Source organism: Crocodylus siamensis, chromosome 3 (assembly GCF_052110815.1).
Source record: "Crocodylus siamensis isolate JL-2025a chromosome 3, ASM5211081v1, whole genome shotgun sequence".
Taxonomy (NCBI): Eukaryota; Metazoa; Chordata; order Crocodylia; family Crocodylidae; genus Crocodylus; species Crocodylus siamensis.
In genome coordinates, this window is record NC_143397.1 from 78,988,420 (window position 1) to 79,007,351 (window position 18,932).

The 18,932-nt window shown below is 38.7% G+C and overlaps 1 protein-coding gene across 3 annotated transcripts in view; it reads left to right on the forward strand.

The window, feature by feature from the left end:
* Positions 1-18,932, forward strand: part of CNTNAP4 (contactin associated protein family member 4) — a 431,793-nt gene that overhangs the window by 377,181 nt on the left and 35,680 nt on the right. For all 3 annotated transcript variants that reach the window (XM_090038567.1, XM_090038569.1, XM_090038566.1), the window contains exons 17-18: positions 6,429-6,647; positions 17,929-18,168. In XM_090038567.1, the coding sequence (XP_089894693.1) occupies positions 6,429-6,647; positions 17,929-18,168 (459 nt within the window). The remainder of the gene's footprint in view (positions 1-6,428; positions 6,648-17,928; positions 18,169-18,932) is intronic.

The window sequence follows — 18,932 nt, forward strand, 5'->3', positions numbered from 1 at the left end:
ACCCAGCGGGCTCCAATTGAGATCAGAGTTCCATTCATTTAGGCATTGTACAAACATGCATTACGAGGCAATCTTTACCCCCAGACAGTTTATAATCCAAACAGACAAAATGGACAATAAGTGGGAGAACCACAATTTCCCTATGGGGAATTGAGGCATACAGAAACAGGTGAGTGATGTTGTCATGCTATGACAAAGCTAGGAACCAAACCCTATTCTCATCAACCTTATGTAGAAGCTTATTCTTCCTCCATTTGTTTCTTTTTACATTTCCAGTCCTGCAAGCTATTACTCACAGGCATAGTCCTTACACAGTGGAGTAGTTACATTGAACTTAATGAGATGACTCACAATTTTACATTTGAGCATGTGATCGCAGGCTTTTGTCTGCTGGTTTAACTTATTGAAGAAATGAAACTTCAAAGATGGAGACATATTGCTTTAGACACTAAGTTTTCATTTTAAATGTCACATTGCTTGGCAACCAGTGAGCTTTATAGTCACATGAGTCTGTGTCAGTTTTTCTTGTGAAAGTTATTAATGAATTTTCTACCTTAGAATTGAACAGTTCTGTATATCCTAAAAAAGCCCTATTTTAGTCTGCTTAAAAGTATGGGCACATCATTGAAAATGGGGCTTGTATATAATAATACTGTAAAAACACTTCTGTAAAGTAAATAAGTCATATTTGCTGATTTGGAAATATCACTGTTTATAGCCAGTTTGCAGTATCGTACAATAAACAAGGCTGAAAAACGCAACAGAGTACTAGGCCCCCCTCTACATGTGCAAGTGAAGGCATGATGGGATGTAATACACAATCTACACAATCATGCCTTCTGTCATACACACATGGGGTTGCAGGTACCCCTGGGCCTGGGAGATTGCAGAGGCCATGGTCCTCCAGGCCCAGGGGCTTTATGAACCCCAAGAGAGCCATTCCTTCTGGCTGTAGGTATCCAGCTGGGTCCCAGCACCCAACATCCACAACTCTGGGTCTCTGGGTACTTGTGCTGCCAGATCCCAGAATCAGTGACTGCTGGAGATGAGAGTTGTGGGACTCCCAGCCTCAGCTGGGCATGGTGCACCCTTGTGGCTGGGAGCTTATTGGCTGATGGGACTCCCAGCCTCAAGGGGGACCCTGCTACATGTGCAAATTAAATCTCAGTAATACATTTGATGATCTTTGGTTCCAATGGTCTCCTAGACTATAGTACCAACATTTTAATGAGAGAAACTGTATTTTCCCCAGTATTTTACCATATCAGGCAACAATATTATTGAATCAGCTTGTGTTAGAATGGTGTGAATTGGTATGAAGTACAGTGATGCAATAACCTCAGAGAGCCGCGAAGCACAGGAAACATCAATACATGCTCTTGTTCAGCATGCCAAAGCAGAATCTCAGAAAATGTAATGATGTTCTTGTGGGATACTGATGTTCCCAGCTCAAAATGCTGACATTTCAAAATAAATGGTATAATCAGGAGATGGAACGCACAGATCCATGTAGGTGAATTCCAAATAGGAAAAGCTCAATTGCCGTGTTCCCCAATCTGATCCAGTCTCTAGTCTTACATACCTGTATTTACACATACAGCAGAACCTAGTTATTTGGTAGGGATACTGTAAAGATGAGGGTTTACAAAATTACCATGGGATACAGAATGGCTGAGGTGCTCCTATTATTTGCTACAGCTTTTATTTCAAAGGACACCAGTGCTTATCAGCTGCTCAGGACTGTCACTGAGCTCCAGCTGAGAGGAGAAGCAGTGCCCACAGCAAACTGCTGAATGGTTCATCCTTAATTTGGCAACCTGCTGCAAAATAAACAGGCTATGAATCATTTGGATGCCTGGATGATCTGTATTCTACTGTACTTATATCACGTCCCTCAATCTAATCACAATCTTCCTAAATTTTCATCACTCATACACATTATTAAGATAACTTATGACTAATGGAACAAGAGGAATTAATGTTGGTAGTGGAATACCCATGCTAAATAAATGAGTTACATCATTAAATTATTTTTAGATTTACACCAGTATTCTGCAGGAAAGACAGAAAGGTTTCTTCACTTTGACCTAGTTACTTTCATTCTCCTGAGAGTTAGACCTGTTCCAAAAAAAACCGTAGGTTTGTCCTGAATGGCTGATGATAAAGATAGATAAAGAAGATAAAACCAGTCAGATGTTAATGTTTCTGTTGCCACAGGGTTGTTTTTTGGAGAAAAATATAGATTACTCTCTCTCTCTTAGTTTTAGCATATTGATACTGTGTAGACTGTCAGAAGCTGGGAATATATGGGTTACTAGATCTAAGTTACTTAGGGAGGTGGTAGGGTCATTGCTGGAATTGATTATCAGTTAAAGGAGGGCAAAATGCTGACCTCTCTCTAAAGAAGTAGTTATTAAGCATATTATTGAAAAGCTATCTTTGAACATGGAGAATCCCTCCCAGTATCATCCAATATTAAACCTCCCGTTGCAGAAAATGATTATCAGTAGGTTGTGACTAAACAGGTTTAGCAGTATCTGGATTCTTCAGGTCTGCTTTGACCCCAGTTCACTGAGTTTTAATTCTTAAAACTGCAGTAGTGATATTGATGTTACTGACACTGATGTTCAATCTTATTCTTTAACCTCTTGGCACTGATGTTCAACCTCTTGGCACTGATGTTCAATCTTATTCTTTTGAGTATCAACTACATTTGCCAATTAGGTGTTGGGAGGTTCACACAGTACACTAAAGTAGGAAGTGATTAACTGTGATTTTTCACTGGCTACATTAATTTCACTCTGAGTGTTCCATAGAATAAATGTATAAATAGTCTATGTATTAACCTTTCCTAAAAGAAAAGCATTTTAGGCCAGGAAGGAAGTACCAGCTATATACACGTCTCTTACTACTACTAAACTGCAAAGGGATGACAAATCCAATTCTTGACAGATTGGGACACAATTGAAGATTAGGTGACTGAGAGCTAATCCAGAAAATTTCCACCGTAATAGGTGGAAGTTCATAATTTCCTAAATTCATAATTTTTTCACAAGAAGAGACCTTAAAACTTTAGCTATCATGCTCTCAGATGTCAGAATTTATGGCATGTAGTTCTTATTCTTGGTACTTGGCAAGGAGCTTTAACTTCTTTTCATATGAATGGGGCCATCTGTCCCCCATGAGGCTTACTTACTTCTATGTACTTTGTGAGTTGCACCCTCAAACTATTCTGAAATTGCAACAGTACAGACTGTGGCAGTGTGTTTTATAAGGTTAATTATGAAGACAATGTCTGACGTATGCTTAAAAAATGCCTAGTAGCTACTGCAATGTTGGCTTTGGCCTATAAATATAGTTTATCTTTCTTCTAGGGGAAGCAAATAAAATAATTTCTTTTATAAAAATATACATTTTCTGATTTGAACAAAAGATTTTATCACCTTGACTATTCGACATTGCTTGGAATCATTTAGGGTTTTTTCATCATAAATTCATTTCTAATATATTCTAAAGTAACTCACCAACTTATATTCAATATGTTATTAATAGGTCAATGTAAATCAATGTGTTATATTTGTCTTGTCTAATAATAAATAACAAAAATTAAAATGTCAGGTTTGGGACAGCATTTAAAGTAAGGATATATTCAAAATGATTTAAAACTTACTATACCATTAATACTTAACATTGCATGATAGCTAACAACAAAAATCTATTTTTAACATTACTATGGCTTAATATTTGACCTTTATTTATAACTTACTGGTTTTAAGGCTTTTAAGGCTCTATCCTTACTTTTGCCTGACCAAGGAATGTCAGACCAAGATTCTTACAGGAAATTTTTAAGCCGTAGGGCTGTTCATTTGACAAACAGTCATGAAAATTACACTGCATCAGGGAATAATACATTATATATCACTAGTCATCCATGGGAAAAGAAAAGTATTTCCTACAGCTATCTCTTAAAATACAGGGACTGAATCAGCCCCTACAGGAAATATTTGATTACTAGTTTAACAGAGTTAGGAAGAATGCATGCTATTGTCTTTAATCAGACACTTTTCCAGATTTCAATATTCATTCTTTCATTTGGGTATTTCAGACATTCATTTTAAATTGCATCGGCATTAGAGACTGCACAGCCACATTATTTATCGGGTCTATTATCTAATTTGCTATCTGACAAGCATATTTTGTTTGTTCAAAGCAGAATCTGTGTTTTTAGGCTTCACCCAAAATTGTCCATTAGAATATAAGCCCCGCCCTTCTCCATGAAGGAAACATTTTGCTGAATCTGTGTTTGAGTTCATGGAATTTCTGCTGATTTTGTATTCTCATTTTTTCGTGTAAAAAGGGGGAGACTGGTTCACAAATATGCCTATCTAATGAGAACTTTCTCTATGATTTATTTTACTATTAAGCTATTATTAAACACCAACCATTCTATTCTTTCTGCTCCATACAAGGAATTGATTTTTAAGCCAAAATGATAATTCATTTCAGAGAGGAGTTCTTCTTAAAAATAAGTTGCAAGATATAGCTGATTTTAATTAGAAAGCAAAACATCCATGTACTTGTCTTACTTTATTGCAAAGTTCTCAGAAGAAGCTAAGTTTTGTGCTGATTTAATAACAATTCAGTCCCTTTGTTTTCAGTAGGATTGCATGACTTTAGTATGTCAGTGTAAACACTGGCCAAAGTGGATTAAAGGTGTTATATAAAAGTTCCAGATAACTTTAAAAAGAGGAAAAATTAATCTCTAAGACAATAACCCCATCTACTTCTTAAACGATTCAAAAAGGCCTAGATTTTTGTTTCAAAATTATGTTTGTAAAGTTTTAATTTCCTTTGACCACCTTTAAATCTCAATGCTTTTCCCTTGGAGTCTAATCCAGAGTCTATGGAAGTTAATGGAAATAGTTTCTATTTGCCTAGTCCTATAGTTCTTTATTAATACCCTTAGCTAAAATTACTGACAGTCTTTTCATAAGGCATCACTTGTTTGAATATTTTTTTACATTATTTTAAACAGGATACTTGTTTGTACACACACATGCATAAGATATACATGGTCCTTGGTGTTAAGAAAATTATTAAGCAGAAATCTTTTTTATGGAAAATACTTATAATTAATCTTCCCAGCTCAAATGTTAAAATATGTTAACAACACATATTTTCAACATTGTATTTTAGCTTCAAATACTTTCTTTGGCCATGCCAAAATGTTTGAGTACTTTTCCTTAAACAGCATTGGCATTGGAAAAGAAACTTTATATGCCAGGTCTTGCTGTCTAAATAACTCTAATTGCTTGCTGAACCATAATCTTCTAAGGACTGTTCATCTGTGGATGTATGTTGATTCATTCTAGCTGAAGGTCTGCCCTATTATTGTATCTTGTAGTGGAAGCTTACATGTTCAAAAATATGTGAAAGAATTGTGGCCAGTCAGTTTCTATTGACTACACATAAGTGAAGTCTGCAGAGTGAGTTGTTCTACCTTAAGGTCAAGATTTAATATAAGCTGTACTTAAAAAAACTGTTCAAAAAGGGATTTACAGGCAGCAGTATACCAAGTATTTTAACTTTGGTATACTAAAACTTGATATAGCTATTTGGGGTATAAAATGTATCCCCTGTCCCTTTCAAAATTCTAAGACCTATGAAAAAGGAAATTGTAAGGAGTTAAGTATATTGTAGAATATTATCAAAATCATTTGTTCCTCCCAGAAGTATTTCAGCTTCAAATGAGATTCATTTAATTACCTTTTTAAGTGATGGCAATGTACAGACATTATAGTATCTTTCACCAAAAGTTAAGAGAGAAATTGTGAGTATTTTGCTGGTTGGCAAAAATTCATTTTTTGATAAAATACTCAAATGCTTTACATAACCTAGTATATATGTTCTGTAGGCCAAAAAATGTTCTTTAGTGTCTGTGAAAATTGTGGTAACATATAACAAACATTCTACCAATGTGTAGATTTGATTTTGTTAAAGGAAAAAAATAATCAGTGGTGGTGATAAGTAAAATTTAAAGCTTCTGATGACAACCAATTAGCATGTTGGCAGGACATGTTTTTTATTCAAATTGAAAGCTAAGGAAACTAGCACATTTTCTGTTTTATGACAAGCACACTCACTATGAGGCCTCAACCACCTCAGTGTTCATGCTGTAGGCAAACTTTTGCTTTCAATACCTGATCATATAAAGAGTGAAATTTGTGGATGGGTCTGCTGAAATCAAGTTTCCAGATAAAACAAATAATCTTACTATCTCATAGCTAGAAGGAAGGAATATAGGATAGACATTTTGAGACACTACCTCTCTGTGCCATTTAGTGACTTTTACTTTTGTGACCCAAGATTCTAAACATTTTTACATGTGGGTTAACTTGAACAAACTCTTACCTGTATTATGCTTTTAGCTCCTGCTGCAGTGACCTTTTCATTTGATGTGGGAAATGGACCTAATGAAGTTACAGTGCAATCACCCACTCCCTTAAATGACAACCAATGGCATTATGTGAAGGCTGAAAGAAACATCAAGGAGGCATCATTACAAATAGATCAGCTTCCTCAAAGGACTCACATTGCTCCATCTGATGGGCATATCCGTTTGCAACTCAACAGTCAGCTATTTGTAGGTAAGTGCCTTTATAGAACTTTCCTAATTATCAGGCTGTAAAAAGAAATGGTCACAACCAAGTGGCTTTTTAGATGTAGTTAATACAGTGCTGTAAAGACTTTAATATAAAATCCAGTTGAAAATATGTCTGTTTTCAGAGTTGGCTTACAAATTCAGTACCTGAATCTATGGTTTTTATTCAGGTAAATTCCCAAGTATACTGGTTGGAGTCTGCATGAGCAACAGCAGCGGGGTCTGGGCCTCTGCCTTTTAACTAGCATTTTTAGAAAAATATACACATGCTGAGTTTAATTAATATGGTAAATGAGATGAAGAGACTGTGATTTGGTTTTGCAATGCCACTAGCAGCTCAGAAATATGTTGTATTTTATTTGAACCACCATAGTGGAGGGGAGGGGAGGGGAAGGAAGAGGCTGTATAACTTGTAAGTCCTGGTTTAACCATCATCTACGTAAAATCTAAATATGGCATATAATGGTGGCATATAAATACTGCCACTACTATATTTAAATATAGAGTTAAACAAATATGAATGTAATAATAAGTTAATGTTTGAATATATATATTTTAGGGCTATCAATTAATTGGTGTTGACTTGTGCAATTAACAGAAGAACGATTAACTTGTTAATGTTTTTAACACATTAATAATGCATGTGGTTTTGGACACCATGCCTGGGTCCCTCTCCACCACCAAGGAGCTGTAAGGCAGCCCAGATGCAGGCTCCAGGCTTCTGCAGCTGGAAGGCAGGAGGGGCTAGACATACACATACAGACGCACACACACAGATGCATGCGCGCGTGTGCACACACACACACACACACACACACACTCTTAGAGGTACACTTATATATCGATGCAATATCAGGATGTGAAAGGGGTGAGTGGGGAAATCAAGGCCTCCATGGTAAGGGAGGGAGTGGGGCAGGGAGGGGGGCAAGGGCTGGAGTGAATGGGACCCTGAGGCTGGGGCAGCTCATCCAAGGGTGCAGGGGGCAGCTCACAGCCTCTGAGTGCACCCCCATAGGAGGGATGGGGAGAATGCGCCCCCTGATTTGTACATGGGGTGGATGTAGGCTGCCTGCTGCAGGCTGGGCGCTGTACCCTACTGCCTTTGCCCTGGGAGCCATGCAATGCCATGTTGCACTTCCCACTGCTGGGCAGGCAGGGGATGCAGCACAGCCAGTGTGTGTTTCCTAGAGTAAAGACACATGCACAAATCTGGGGGGCACATGCCCCCCATGCTTCTCCCAGGTGCACACAGTGGCCAGGAGCTGCTCCCCTATCTCACTAGAGGAGCAGCCCACAGCTCTGTTCCATGACCCTCCCCAGCCCCAGGATCCAATTCACCCCATCCCCCACCCCTGTCCCACACCCTGCCTTACCATAGTTTCCTCGATCTGTCCCTCCAACCCCTTCCCCTGCACAGACATACCTGCTGGGCGCTGCTCTACATGCCGCTGGGTTGCATTCCTGTAGGGTTACCATATTTCTAGTTTTAAAAAGAGGACACCGGGGGGGGGGGTATGATGGGGGGGCAGTGATATGCCTGTGGCCTGCCCCTTCTCATCACTTCCAAGCCACAGCCCCATCAGCCCTGCTGCTGCCTCTCACTCCTGACCCACAATACCCCACAACTTGCCAAGGCATGGAGAGGTCCCTTCTCCCTGGGCTCCAGACCCTCATGTGCCCACCCCCAGCTCCAAACTGCACACACACACCCACAGCGCTCACACATTCACAAATTCCAGGCCCCACGCACCCACCCCCACTCCCAACCATACAAAGTACCTGTATAATTCTGAGTTTTTCTGTGCATAATTTTGAGTTTTTACTTGTACAATTAAAATCTCGATTGACTGTGACTATTTTTTTTAATTACACAACTAACCATGATCAATTTTTTTATCATTTGACAGCCCTAATACTTTGGATCTGGAATAGCTTTTATGACAGTTTTATTAAGCAATAAGAATTTTATAAAAGTGTTAAGGATAACTACATATAACTATATGGAAGAGGAAAGGATGGGGACAGGAAGGGAGGGGGCGTATTTCTAAGCATGGTGGAGAAGGGAGGGAGGAGTCTTCTTCAGGGTCTTAAACAGTGGTGCTGAAAAAAAGGGACTTAAAAAAGGGAACTTAAGCATTGTTTTGGCTGCTGCTCCTGCTGCAAGGTCAGAAACTGGAAGTGTACCCCCTCTGGATCTGCCTCTGGATGAAAGTCATGGGCTAAATGGAAACAGCAACTCTTAAGGAATGTTTTCAATAAAGATTATGTTTTGACACACTGATAAAGTATAATGACAGGAATGGAAAATGAACTAAATGGTGGTGCTGAGCCTGCTATCCTTTGCAAAGGATGGAAGAAGGCACAATAAAGATAACTAGATGTTGGTCAAAGATGTCTGTCAAAGTAGAGAGTACAAGACTTTCATAGTAGTTTAAATTTCACATTAAATAAAAGACTGCTATTTTACAGTGGGCATGTCTCCACATTTATTAATGAGCAGTAGTAACTGCACATTTAATTTAGTACTTGCTTAATGAAGTACTAACTAAATGTGTAGTAACTCACGCTACTGCACAGTAGTCCTGATGCACACTTTTTTGTGATACTTACTGTACATTAGTCTAATAATGCTACACAGTAGAGTATTAGCATGGTTTTTGACCGGCATGCAACTACGCAGAGTTATTCGGCTACTGAGCAGTAAGTGTGTCATATAAATATTCTTTGAATTTAGTCAGCAAGAATTACAAACTGTCTTGTTTCTGCAGGTTTTGTTGGAGGTTTAGAGATATGTAACTTAGCAATTTCACAGGCAGAACTTACAAGTTGTATATCCAGCAGAAGGTGTTTGCTAAATACAGTGATATTAAAAAGGTCATCTGCTTTCTAACTTCTATCCCCAAAAGATCTTTTTTAGCTTAATAATTACTCCATAATATGTCACAATTGGTTCTAGATAGAACAATGATGACTATTTCACATCTGAAGATTTCAAGAGGAGCAAAACAGGGTGGTTTTTGAATTCTGAGTGGACAAAGGCACATCCCTGCCCCCCCTGACTTAGGCATATGGGCTCCTGAGAGGGTCCAGCATTGACACAAATTGTTTTTTAACATTTCCTATTGGCTAATACTAGGCTGTCTTCCATTCAGCAAGCAGAATTTGGAGGATTGCTTTTCTGAGGTTCTTAACTTACCCTATGTACTTTATAGGGAAACTTTTTGCCTAAAATAGTTTTGAATTCCAGCCAGATTGTGGGTATAATCCTAAATGTTAGGAAGTACAGATCCTAAGTCCTGTATTAAATCTAGCCCCAAGTGCCCTGCCCAAGTCACGACTTGGACTCGTATTTCCTTTCTTTATTCCATTATAGTTCCAAAAAATATCCATTTTATGTTCATAATCACAGCCTGGTATGTGTCCCCTCTAAAAGCTATATGGTATTCATACATTACATCCAAAGGTTTTAGTTAAATTTAGACCCAGGTAAATTACATGGATATATAATAAGAATTTAAAAAGTTAAAAACCATGTTAAAAACTTTGCCAACTGGATTGGAATAGATTTTAGATTTCAGTCATAAATCACTGTATCTAATTACTGGGAAGCATACAAGATATTGTATCTTCATCAAGTGAATTATTAGGACCTGTACCTCTGTCAAGTATGTACAAATTCAAGGGCAAAGGATATTTACTAAAAATATATATGCACTTATGGTATTAATATATTTATTCTAAGGTCATATGAAGAAAAAAATAGAGACAAAATCCTTTGCAGATTGTTCATCCCTGCTATTAATTCTAAATCTATTTGGAAAATATTGGTGAGATTGAAATGATTATTAACAAATGCATAATAGAGTAGATTTATCACTTGGATTTAACTGGTCATTTTTATTGCTTTCCTTAGAATTTTAACTGTGACTATATCGAAAACTAGGTTAGAAAGAAAGAAAGACTTTGACTTTTGACTTTTTAACTACTTTATTCAAGGATTCGGGATACAAAAAGTTGGCCCCTTCAGGGTCCAGCTCCAATATACAAAGCAAAGACAAACAAATTACCATCAAACCAAAAGCACCATGTCATTGCATTCATAACATCACACTATGACAAATACCTTCACTGTATTACACATCATGCCTAACATGAGGCTATGCAGTCAGGGCACACCCGGTCATACAGACCAAAGCCCTCTATAAACACATGATTCCTGCCTTGCTGTATCAAATCATACATGTGACAACACCTTCAACTTCCCACACAAAGAAAAAAAACAAAAAGCAGCCTGGTGAGGGCCCAGGGCACAGCACAATCTGGGAGTCGCAGTCTGCCACCAAGCCTGCCTGGTCGCCCCAACTGGTCGTGACATGCGAGTGTGTATTAAAGATGGCTGTCCTCCACATGGCACAGTGCTCCCTCAAGGACCCAGCATGCCTGCAAGTCAGGCACCACCTGCCAGAGCACAGTGTACTCAAACTCCAGCGAGAGGCGCAACTGCACCAGGAGGCAAAAAAGCCTCAGGGCATTGTTTGAGCCAGTCCTGGTAAGCCAGTTGCAGTGGCTTTTTGAGAATGGCCATCTTGGCTAGGCCCAGGAGAAAGTTGGCCAGGAAGATGGAACCCCGCTCAGCTGCCCGGGAAGGGTAGGGGCACACATAGGTGTTCTCTGAGAGGCTCCTGCCCAGCTCCTGCAGCAGCGGCTCAAGGGTGACAAGCAGGTGGGGACAGTCAAAGAAGGCATGAAAGAGGTTCTCTTCACCGCCCCCGGGGCAGAAGGGGCAGGCCATCAAGGCAGCTGGGTCAAAGTGGGACACCAACATGCCAATGGCTAGAGTGCTGTGCAGCAACTGCCACTGGAGGTGGCCAGTTTTCTTGGCAGTTGGCAGCATATACAATGTCTGCCAAGCTGGGTCGGCTAGTGGGGAATCTGGGTGCCCCAGAAGAATGAAAGCAAAAAAGAAAGAAAGAAACTTTCAGCCTTTTTTTATAAGTCGTGCTACCCATATAGTACAGACTAAAATAAAATGTAGCACTTATTAAAATCAACACTGCATTTGTTATTTGAGAAAAGTCCTTTTTAGTTTGCTATTATGCAATGTGAAGAAGAGCCACCAAATGGATGAATCAAAGATCTATGCAGGAGAAAGATGCAAAAGACTTCTGATTCCAGTCTTCCACTATGTAATTAAGTATTTCTCATAGGGCTGTAAAGAGGGTCTCATAAGACTCAAAGACCTGATTTCTGGTTCAACTCAGGTTGCTTTTATTAATCATTTCACAATAACTGTTTATCCTGTATATAACAGAACTATTTTGCCTCCCTTACACTAAAAACACCTCTTTTCAGTTAGGTAAGGGACCTAAAGTCCTGACTATATGCATGCATGCTTAATGCAAAGAAGGGAAAATATTCTGCTTTTGTCTGAAGAGCTCCTTGTATACTGTTTCTTTTTTTCTTTCTTTTCTGTGCTAAGACTCAGCAGGTCTGAAGACCAGCCTCAAACAAAATGTGTTTTTGTCCTTTATTTATCTTTCTCAGTATCTAAAGGAGTATTATGTACTTTAGTAAGAATTTACTTTCTATGTGGGTCTGGAACACAAAATTCTTCTTTTAAAGAAACATCACAAATGACTAATTTCTTTCTTAGAGGGCCAATAGAGTTTTACTTTGGTTTCTAACTTTGTAGACCCACCTCACACTGTAGAATAACCATTTCCAAACTTGTTTTATTTCATCTGAATAAATAATCCAGCTTGTTTTCATTCTATTAGGCCAAGATAGATATCTTCTTAAACCTGGCATAGATAACTTCTCTTAAAACTGTGTTGTTTTAAAGGAACAATGCATAATTATTCTTTAAAAAAATTTGGAGCAGATCTGATACAAAGTGACTTTTGTGTAAATTTATAACATTCAAATAGTGTATTAAAAGTATGAAAGACTACAAATTGACCTTTCTTCCTTTAAATATTTTTAAACATAATTATAAATATGAATATGCCCACTTTGGAAAGTGTTGCTGCCCCTTCAGAACTTGATTAAGATAACAATGTCCAAGTTCTATGGCTTTTATTATTATTACTGATTTGAATCAATGTGAATCTGTAGTCTATTTTGCTTCAGAAGTAGCACACTCTGTACAGCATTTTAATTTTTCAGGAACTCCCAACCTATTCATTTAATCAAGCTGAATTTTAACTTTATCTGTTTAGTCAAATAGCATATTTCTTAAGGGACTATCAAACGTACTATTTTTTCTATTTTTATTAACTGCACAATTACTCAAGAATTTCTGAATCTGCTCAGGCTAGTGAAAATATCTCATTAAGGGTGGACATCCTTAGAGGCTTAAGACTGGCATTAGCAGAATCACTCCATATTAACATATGATTCTGTTTGCATAGTAATTTTTTTAGTTATCCAGAAGTCATTTAGTTATATATTAACAATGTAACCTTTTAAAGGGGAAAGACTAAACATACAATTTATTTATTTGTAAAACATATTCATCTTGGGGGTTATATAAATAATAGTGCAGAAAAGGATATAGTGCTCAATGCCTTTTGTGCTTCAGTCTTCACAGGCAAGGTCAGCTCCTGGACTATTGCACTGGGCAGCACGATTTGGGCAGAAAGTAAGCAACCCTAGGTGGTGAAAGAACAGGTTAGGAACTACTTAGAAAAGCTGAACAGGTACAAGTCCATAGGGACTGATGAGATGCACCCGGGGGTACTGAGGGAGTTGGCTGATGTGAGTGCAGAGACATGGGCCATCATCTTTGAAAACTTATGGTGAGCAGGAGAGGTCCCAGATGATTGGAAAAGGGCAAACATAGTGCCTATATTTAAGGAAGGGAAGAAGGAGGATTCAGGGAACTACAGACCAGTCAGCCTCACCTCAGTCCCTGGAAAAATCATGGAGAAGATCGTCAAGGAATTAATTTCTAAGCCTCCTCCTTGGAGGAGAAAAAGGTGATCAGGAACAGCCAGCATGGATTCACCAGGGGCAAGTCATGCCTGAACAACCTGATTACCTTCTATGATGAGGTGACTGGGTCTATGGATGCAAGGAGACTGATGGATGTGGTGTACCTTGATCTTAGCCAGGCTTTTGATAAGATCCCACACAGCATTCTCACAGGCAAGCTAAGGAATAATGGGCTGGATGAACGGACTGTAAGATGGATAGAAAACTGGCTGGAGCATCAGGCTCAGAGAGTAGTAATCAGTGGCTTGATGTCTACTTGGCAGCCAGTATCAAGTGGAGTGCCTCAGGGGTTGGTCCTGGGGACAGTTTTTGGTCAATGTCTTCATCAACAACTTGGAAGATGGCATAGAGTGCACCCTCAGCAAGTTTGCAGAGGACACCAGTCTCGAGGAAGTAGTAGATATGTTTGAGGGTTAGGCTGGGATTCAGAGTGACTTAGATGAATTGAAGGATTGGGCCAAAAGAAATCTCATGAGATTCAACAAGGACATGTGCAAAATCCTGCACTTAGGACAGAACAATCCCATGCAACAGGCTGGGGGCTGACTGACCAGGCAGCAGCTCTGCAGAAAAGGACCTGGGGTTTACAGTGAACAATAATCTGAATATGAGCCAGCAGTGTGCCCTTGTTTCCAAGAAGTCGAACAGCATATCAGGCTGAATTGGTAGGTGTATTGCTAGTAGGTCAAGGGAAGTGATTATTCCCTTCTATTCTGCACTGGTGAGGCCAGATCTGGAGTACTGTGTTCAGTTTTGGCTCCTCACTACAGAAAGGATCTGGACAAATAGGAGAAAGTCCGGTGGAGGGCAACAAGAATGATGAGGGGGCTGGTGGACGTGACTTATGAGGAAGGACTGAGGGAACTCGGCTTTTTTAGTTTAGAAAAGAGAAGACTGAGAGGGGATTTAATAGCAGCCTTCAACTACTTGAAAGGGGTTTCAAAAGAGGATGGACCTAGACTGCTCTCAGCGGTGGCAGATGACAGAACAAGGAGCAATGGCCTCAAGTTGCACCATGGGAAGTGCAGGTTAGATATTAGAAAGAATTTTCTCACTAAGAATGTAATAAAACACTGGAACAGGTTACCCAGAGAGGTGGTGGAAGCTCCATCCTTGGAGGTTTTCAAAAACCTAGACAAAGCTTTGGCTGGGATGATCTAGTTGGGCATGGTCCTGCTATTAGCAGGGGGGTAGACTAAATGACCTGCTGAGGTCCTTTCCAGCCATAACTTTCTACAATTCTAACACTATGAGACCAACATATAGTTAAGGATAAAGGTCTTTCTGAATGCAGTACAGTTTAGTTTATATTTAAAGTCATTATTGCTTGTATGCGTTTCACATGTATTTGAGAAATATTAACTAAAGAATAGTTTTCACCAATTTTTTTAAATGATGGTAACAAGATTAGACAGTGATTTGTTTTTATTTTTTCTGAACCTCTAGTTATAAATTACACTATAGCTAAATTCCAAACCTGTCCCATAAAATTGTATGGGTATTGAAGATCAAGCTTTCTTACCAAAGCTCCAAAATTTTTCAAACTTTACAAACAAAGAGTGAAAATTTTTTAAAATAAATTATGCCTGAAAAATGTAGCATGTAACTAAAAATATATTGAAAATAAATAAGATTTACAGTTAGTATAGACTTGTAGGATGCTTGCTGCCTTTGAAAACGAAGATAGTAACAAACAGCACCTAAACCCACAACAGATTAAGAATGGACAAGTACTGTTCTCACATATGTTGCAGACTGTCTCCTGTCTGTGGGCACTATAGTGAATAAGATATTAGTTGCAGAGAGCTGTACTGTGCAGAGACAATGGCAATCACATATGAAAGCACAAAGAATGATCTGTAAATAAAACCAAAGGACCAAAATCTATAGTGGTTAGGTTTCACTTGAGCATTTCCCCGCTTGCTTCTTCAGCAGGAGGTGTGAATAGTCAAAGGGTAAATGTTATTTGATATCTGTTAAAGATCCAATATAAAACTGAATATCTATCTATCTATCTATCTATACTTAAACACATAGGTAATAAGTAGAATAAATAGGAGGACAAACACTTTATCTCAATTTTAATTAATTTGCTTGGGACATTTGTTAAAAGCCAGTAGTTGCTATATGGAATACTTGGAGGACTGTGCACTATAAATATAGTTACACACTAAAAACATAGGTAGCAAAAATGTAGGATTGTCACAATGATGGAATATAGACATAAAAGCACATTCAGGGATGTTCTGAAGATTCCTTCATTGCAGTATCTTTCTGTAGAGGGAGAGCTTGCTTTAGGCTATGGACAAGCAAGCAAAGTACAGTCAGTTAAAAGGGGATGAGGACTTAAAACACATAAACTGTGCTTTGTTGTGGTTAACGACCCTTGTGTATTTTCTTACACCATGGTAAGTCAGAAGGCAGGGCATGGTGGCTAGGATAAAGTTAAATGTTATGTTAAAACCATACAAAATATTATCTAAATAGATTACATAAGCAGTGTTCAAGTTAGAATGTGCTGTAAATAGTCACTCATTAAAGGTTAATACCATTTCTTGCCTGTGATTTGCCACTAGAGAGCTGTGGGCAGGGAGGTGGTTAGGAGCTATGTCACCTGGGCTCAATGGTTGGGGCTGAAAGCGGTGACTTCTGGGATGCTGAAGGACTGTTGATTGCTTGTTTTATCTCTGTCGAAGATTGAAGTTACCTTAACACAAACTAGGTAGCACAGCCCACAGTTAACCTTCTTCTGAAGTGGTGTAACTTTGAGACACTTAGAGGGCACTGAGCATGGATTAACAAACTGTAATGTGTGGACATTGGTGTTTTAAGTGCCTTTAGTATGGTCTAAGTGCAATGTATATCTCCCCTTTGGTATAAGCATAAAGATATGCTTCTGCTCTAATGAAGTTTTATGTCTTAAGGAAGTTAAGATGCACAGAGAAATCCAGAGGAAGGAAGCAGAGGAAGGAAGAATAGATTATTTATTTATAGTACTTGCATGGCTTCCATTACCATGGTATCTGAGCCTCTCCCAATAGGTAACATCTGCTTACCTGTAACTCTTCTATGTGATGGGAACAATACTACCATCCCCATTTTATAAATGGGGACTCAATACAAGGAATGATCGACCCATATTTTGGAAAAAAAGACATTGGTGCCTAAAGTAAGGCAGAATTTAGGTGCCCAACTCCAAGTAAAGGATCTTCATAAAGTCTTTGTAACTGTTTAGGTACTTGGGAGGATGTAGACATCTAAGATTATACTTGTGCCCAAAGTTCTGCTGCCATCTTGGCTGAGCTAAGTATCTCACACTGGCCTCCTACATAAGACTGTTTGGGCTTTCGTATGCATAAGTTCTTTGTGTTGGCCATGGTCAAATCTGTGTATGGGATATGGGTTGTGTGGGTCTAAACATCAGTCTCTGGTGGATAGGAATGCCCACTTCCTAAGAGAGTGTTCTTATGTGAGAGGTAGGTGGTAGCAGCACCATCCACCCACCTCTCTGGTGTTTATGAATGTTGTGTTTTGTGCTGTACTCGGTTTGAGCATGCCTACCAAACCAGGCCCTTAAAAATTTAACCTTGGGATGCCAGCTTCTGATCCCAAATAGATTTAAATGAGTGAAAAGTCCCGAGACGCTTGGTTCAGACAAGTTGACAGCTGGGCAGGCGTGCTAACAATAACGTTGGGACTTAGGTAAGTTTTCTTGTGAAAACTTCAGCACGTATAGGCTTTCAGAAATCTAAGCAAGGTCTCTGTGGTTTATTGACTTACAATTTAGGCAGAATTTAGGCACCTAAGTTTTATTTAGGCACCTTTTTTGGATCTGGTCCTAAGTGACTGCCCAAGGTCACACAGGAGATTTGTAGCAGTGTTTGGGTGTTCCCTAGGCCAATGGGCTAAACTCTGGATTACCCTTCCTCTTCTCAATTAGAAGGTTTGTTTGTTTTTTATCTGATGCGCACACATTATTTTGCTGTGAATTAATAGAAGTATGCTTGGAAAGATACCATTGCTTGGTGGCTTTACTGTACAAAATCCTTCATCTGGATTGGAAGCTTCAAGCATTTCCTGTAATTATTTGGTAAAAACAAACAAGGAAAATAAACCAAACAGATGTGCCTTTACAGGGATTTATAAATATTTTCACCTGCATAGATTTACATATTTAGAAACCCATAATGGATGCTTACAGACTGCTAACATAAATAGGTTTCTATGCAATCGTATCTTTACAGTTTCTAAAAGTTCATGTGAATTTATTTCAGGTGGGACTGCATCCAGGCAGAAGGGATTCCTAGGATGTATTCGCTCTTTGCAGTTAAATGGAGTAGCCCTTGACTTGGAAGAAAGAGCAAAGATAACTCCAGGAGTTGAACCAGGTTGTCCTGGACATTGTAGCAGCTATGGTAACCTATGTCACAATGGAGGAAAGTGTAGAGAGAAATACAGTGGATTTTCATGTGACTGCACATTCTCTGCTTATACGGGGACATTCTGTAAGAAAGGCAAGCATGACTAGTAAATCTATTATAATTATGTCTCATTAATATGAATTATTAAAATGAAAATCCTTTGCAGTTATTCAAAATAATCTAATTTGGAACATGATCTAGTTGAAAAATTTGCCTGTGGATTTCAAACTGCTGTTTGTAAAATTTGCTTTGGGGGGTAGAAAAATAACACTTCTGTTTCTCCCAGGCTGCATCTACATGAGATGCTGACTATGCAGTATCTCATTACTACTGCGCAGTAGCTTTGTGTAGCATGAAGCATGATGAGACATTACTGCACAATAATAACAAGCTACTGCACAGTCAGTGTCATCTAAAAGCCATTTGGTTACTAAAGCTATACAACATACAACTACTAATAACTAAAAATTATTTAGTACTTATATATACAAGTATGCACAACTACTAAATGGCTGCCCAGTAACAACTGCTCAGTCAGCATCCCATGTAGAAACAACTCCAGGCAATACAACAGAGACTTTCAACAATAAATTTAAACAATGTATCTATTTAATTTTGGCAAATGATGGACCCAAAGGTGCTAGATTTTGTGGAAACAATTTGTGGATGAAAGATGCTGTCACATTCTTCATTGTTTCTGGTTTTCTTGTATTAGATTGTATCTGTGTAAGGTTAACCAACAAACAACTTGATTTCTGTCCTCTCAATCCATATTTCAAAAGATTGTTTAAATCTGGGGCGGGGCAGGGGAGATACCATTCAACCATGTATTCCATTGCAGTCACAACAATACTAAA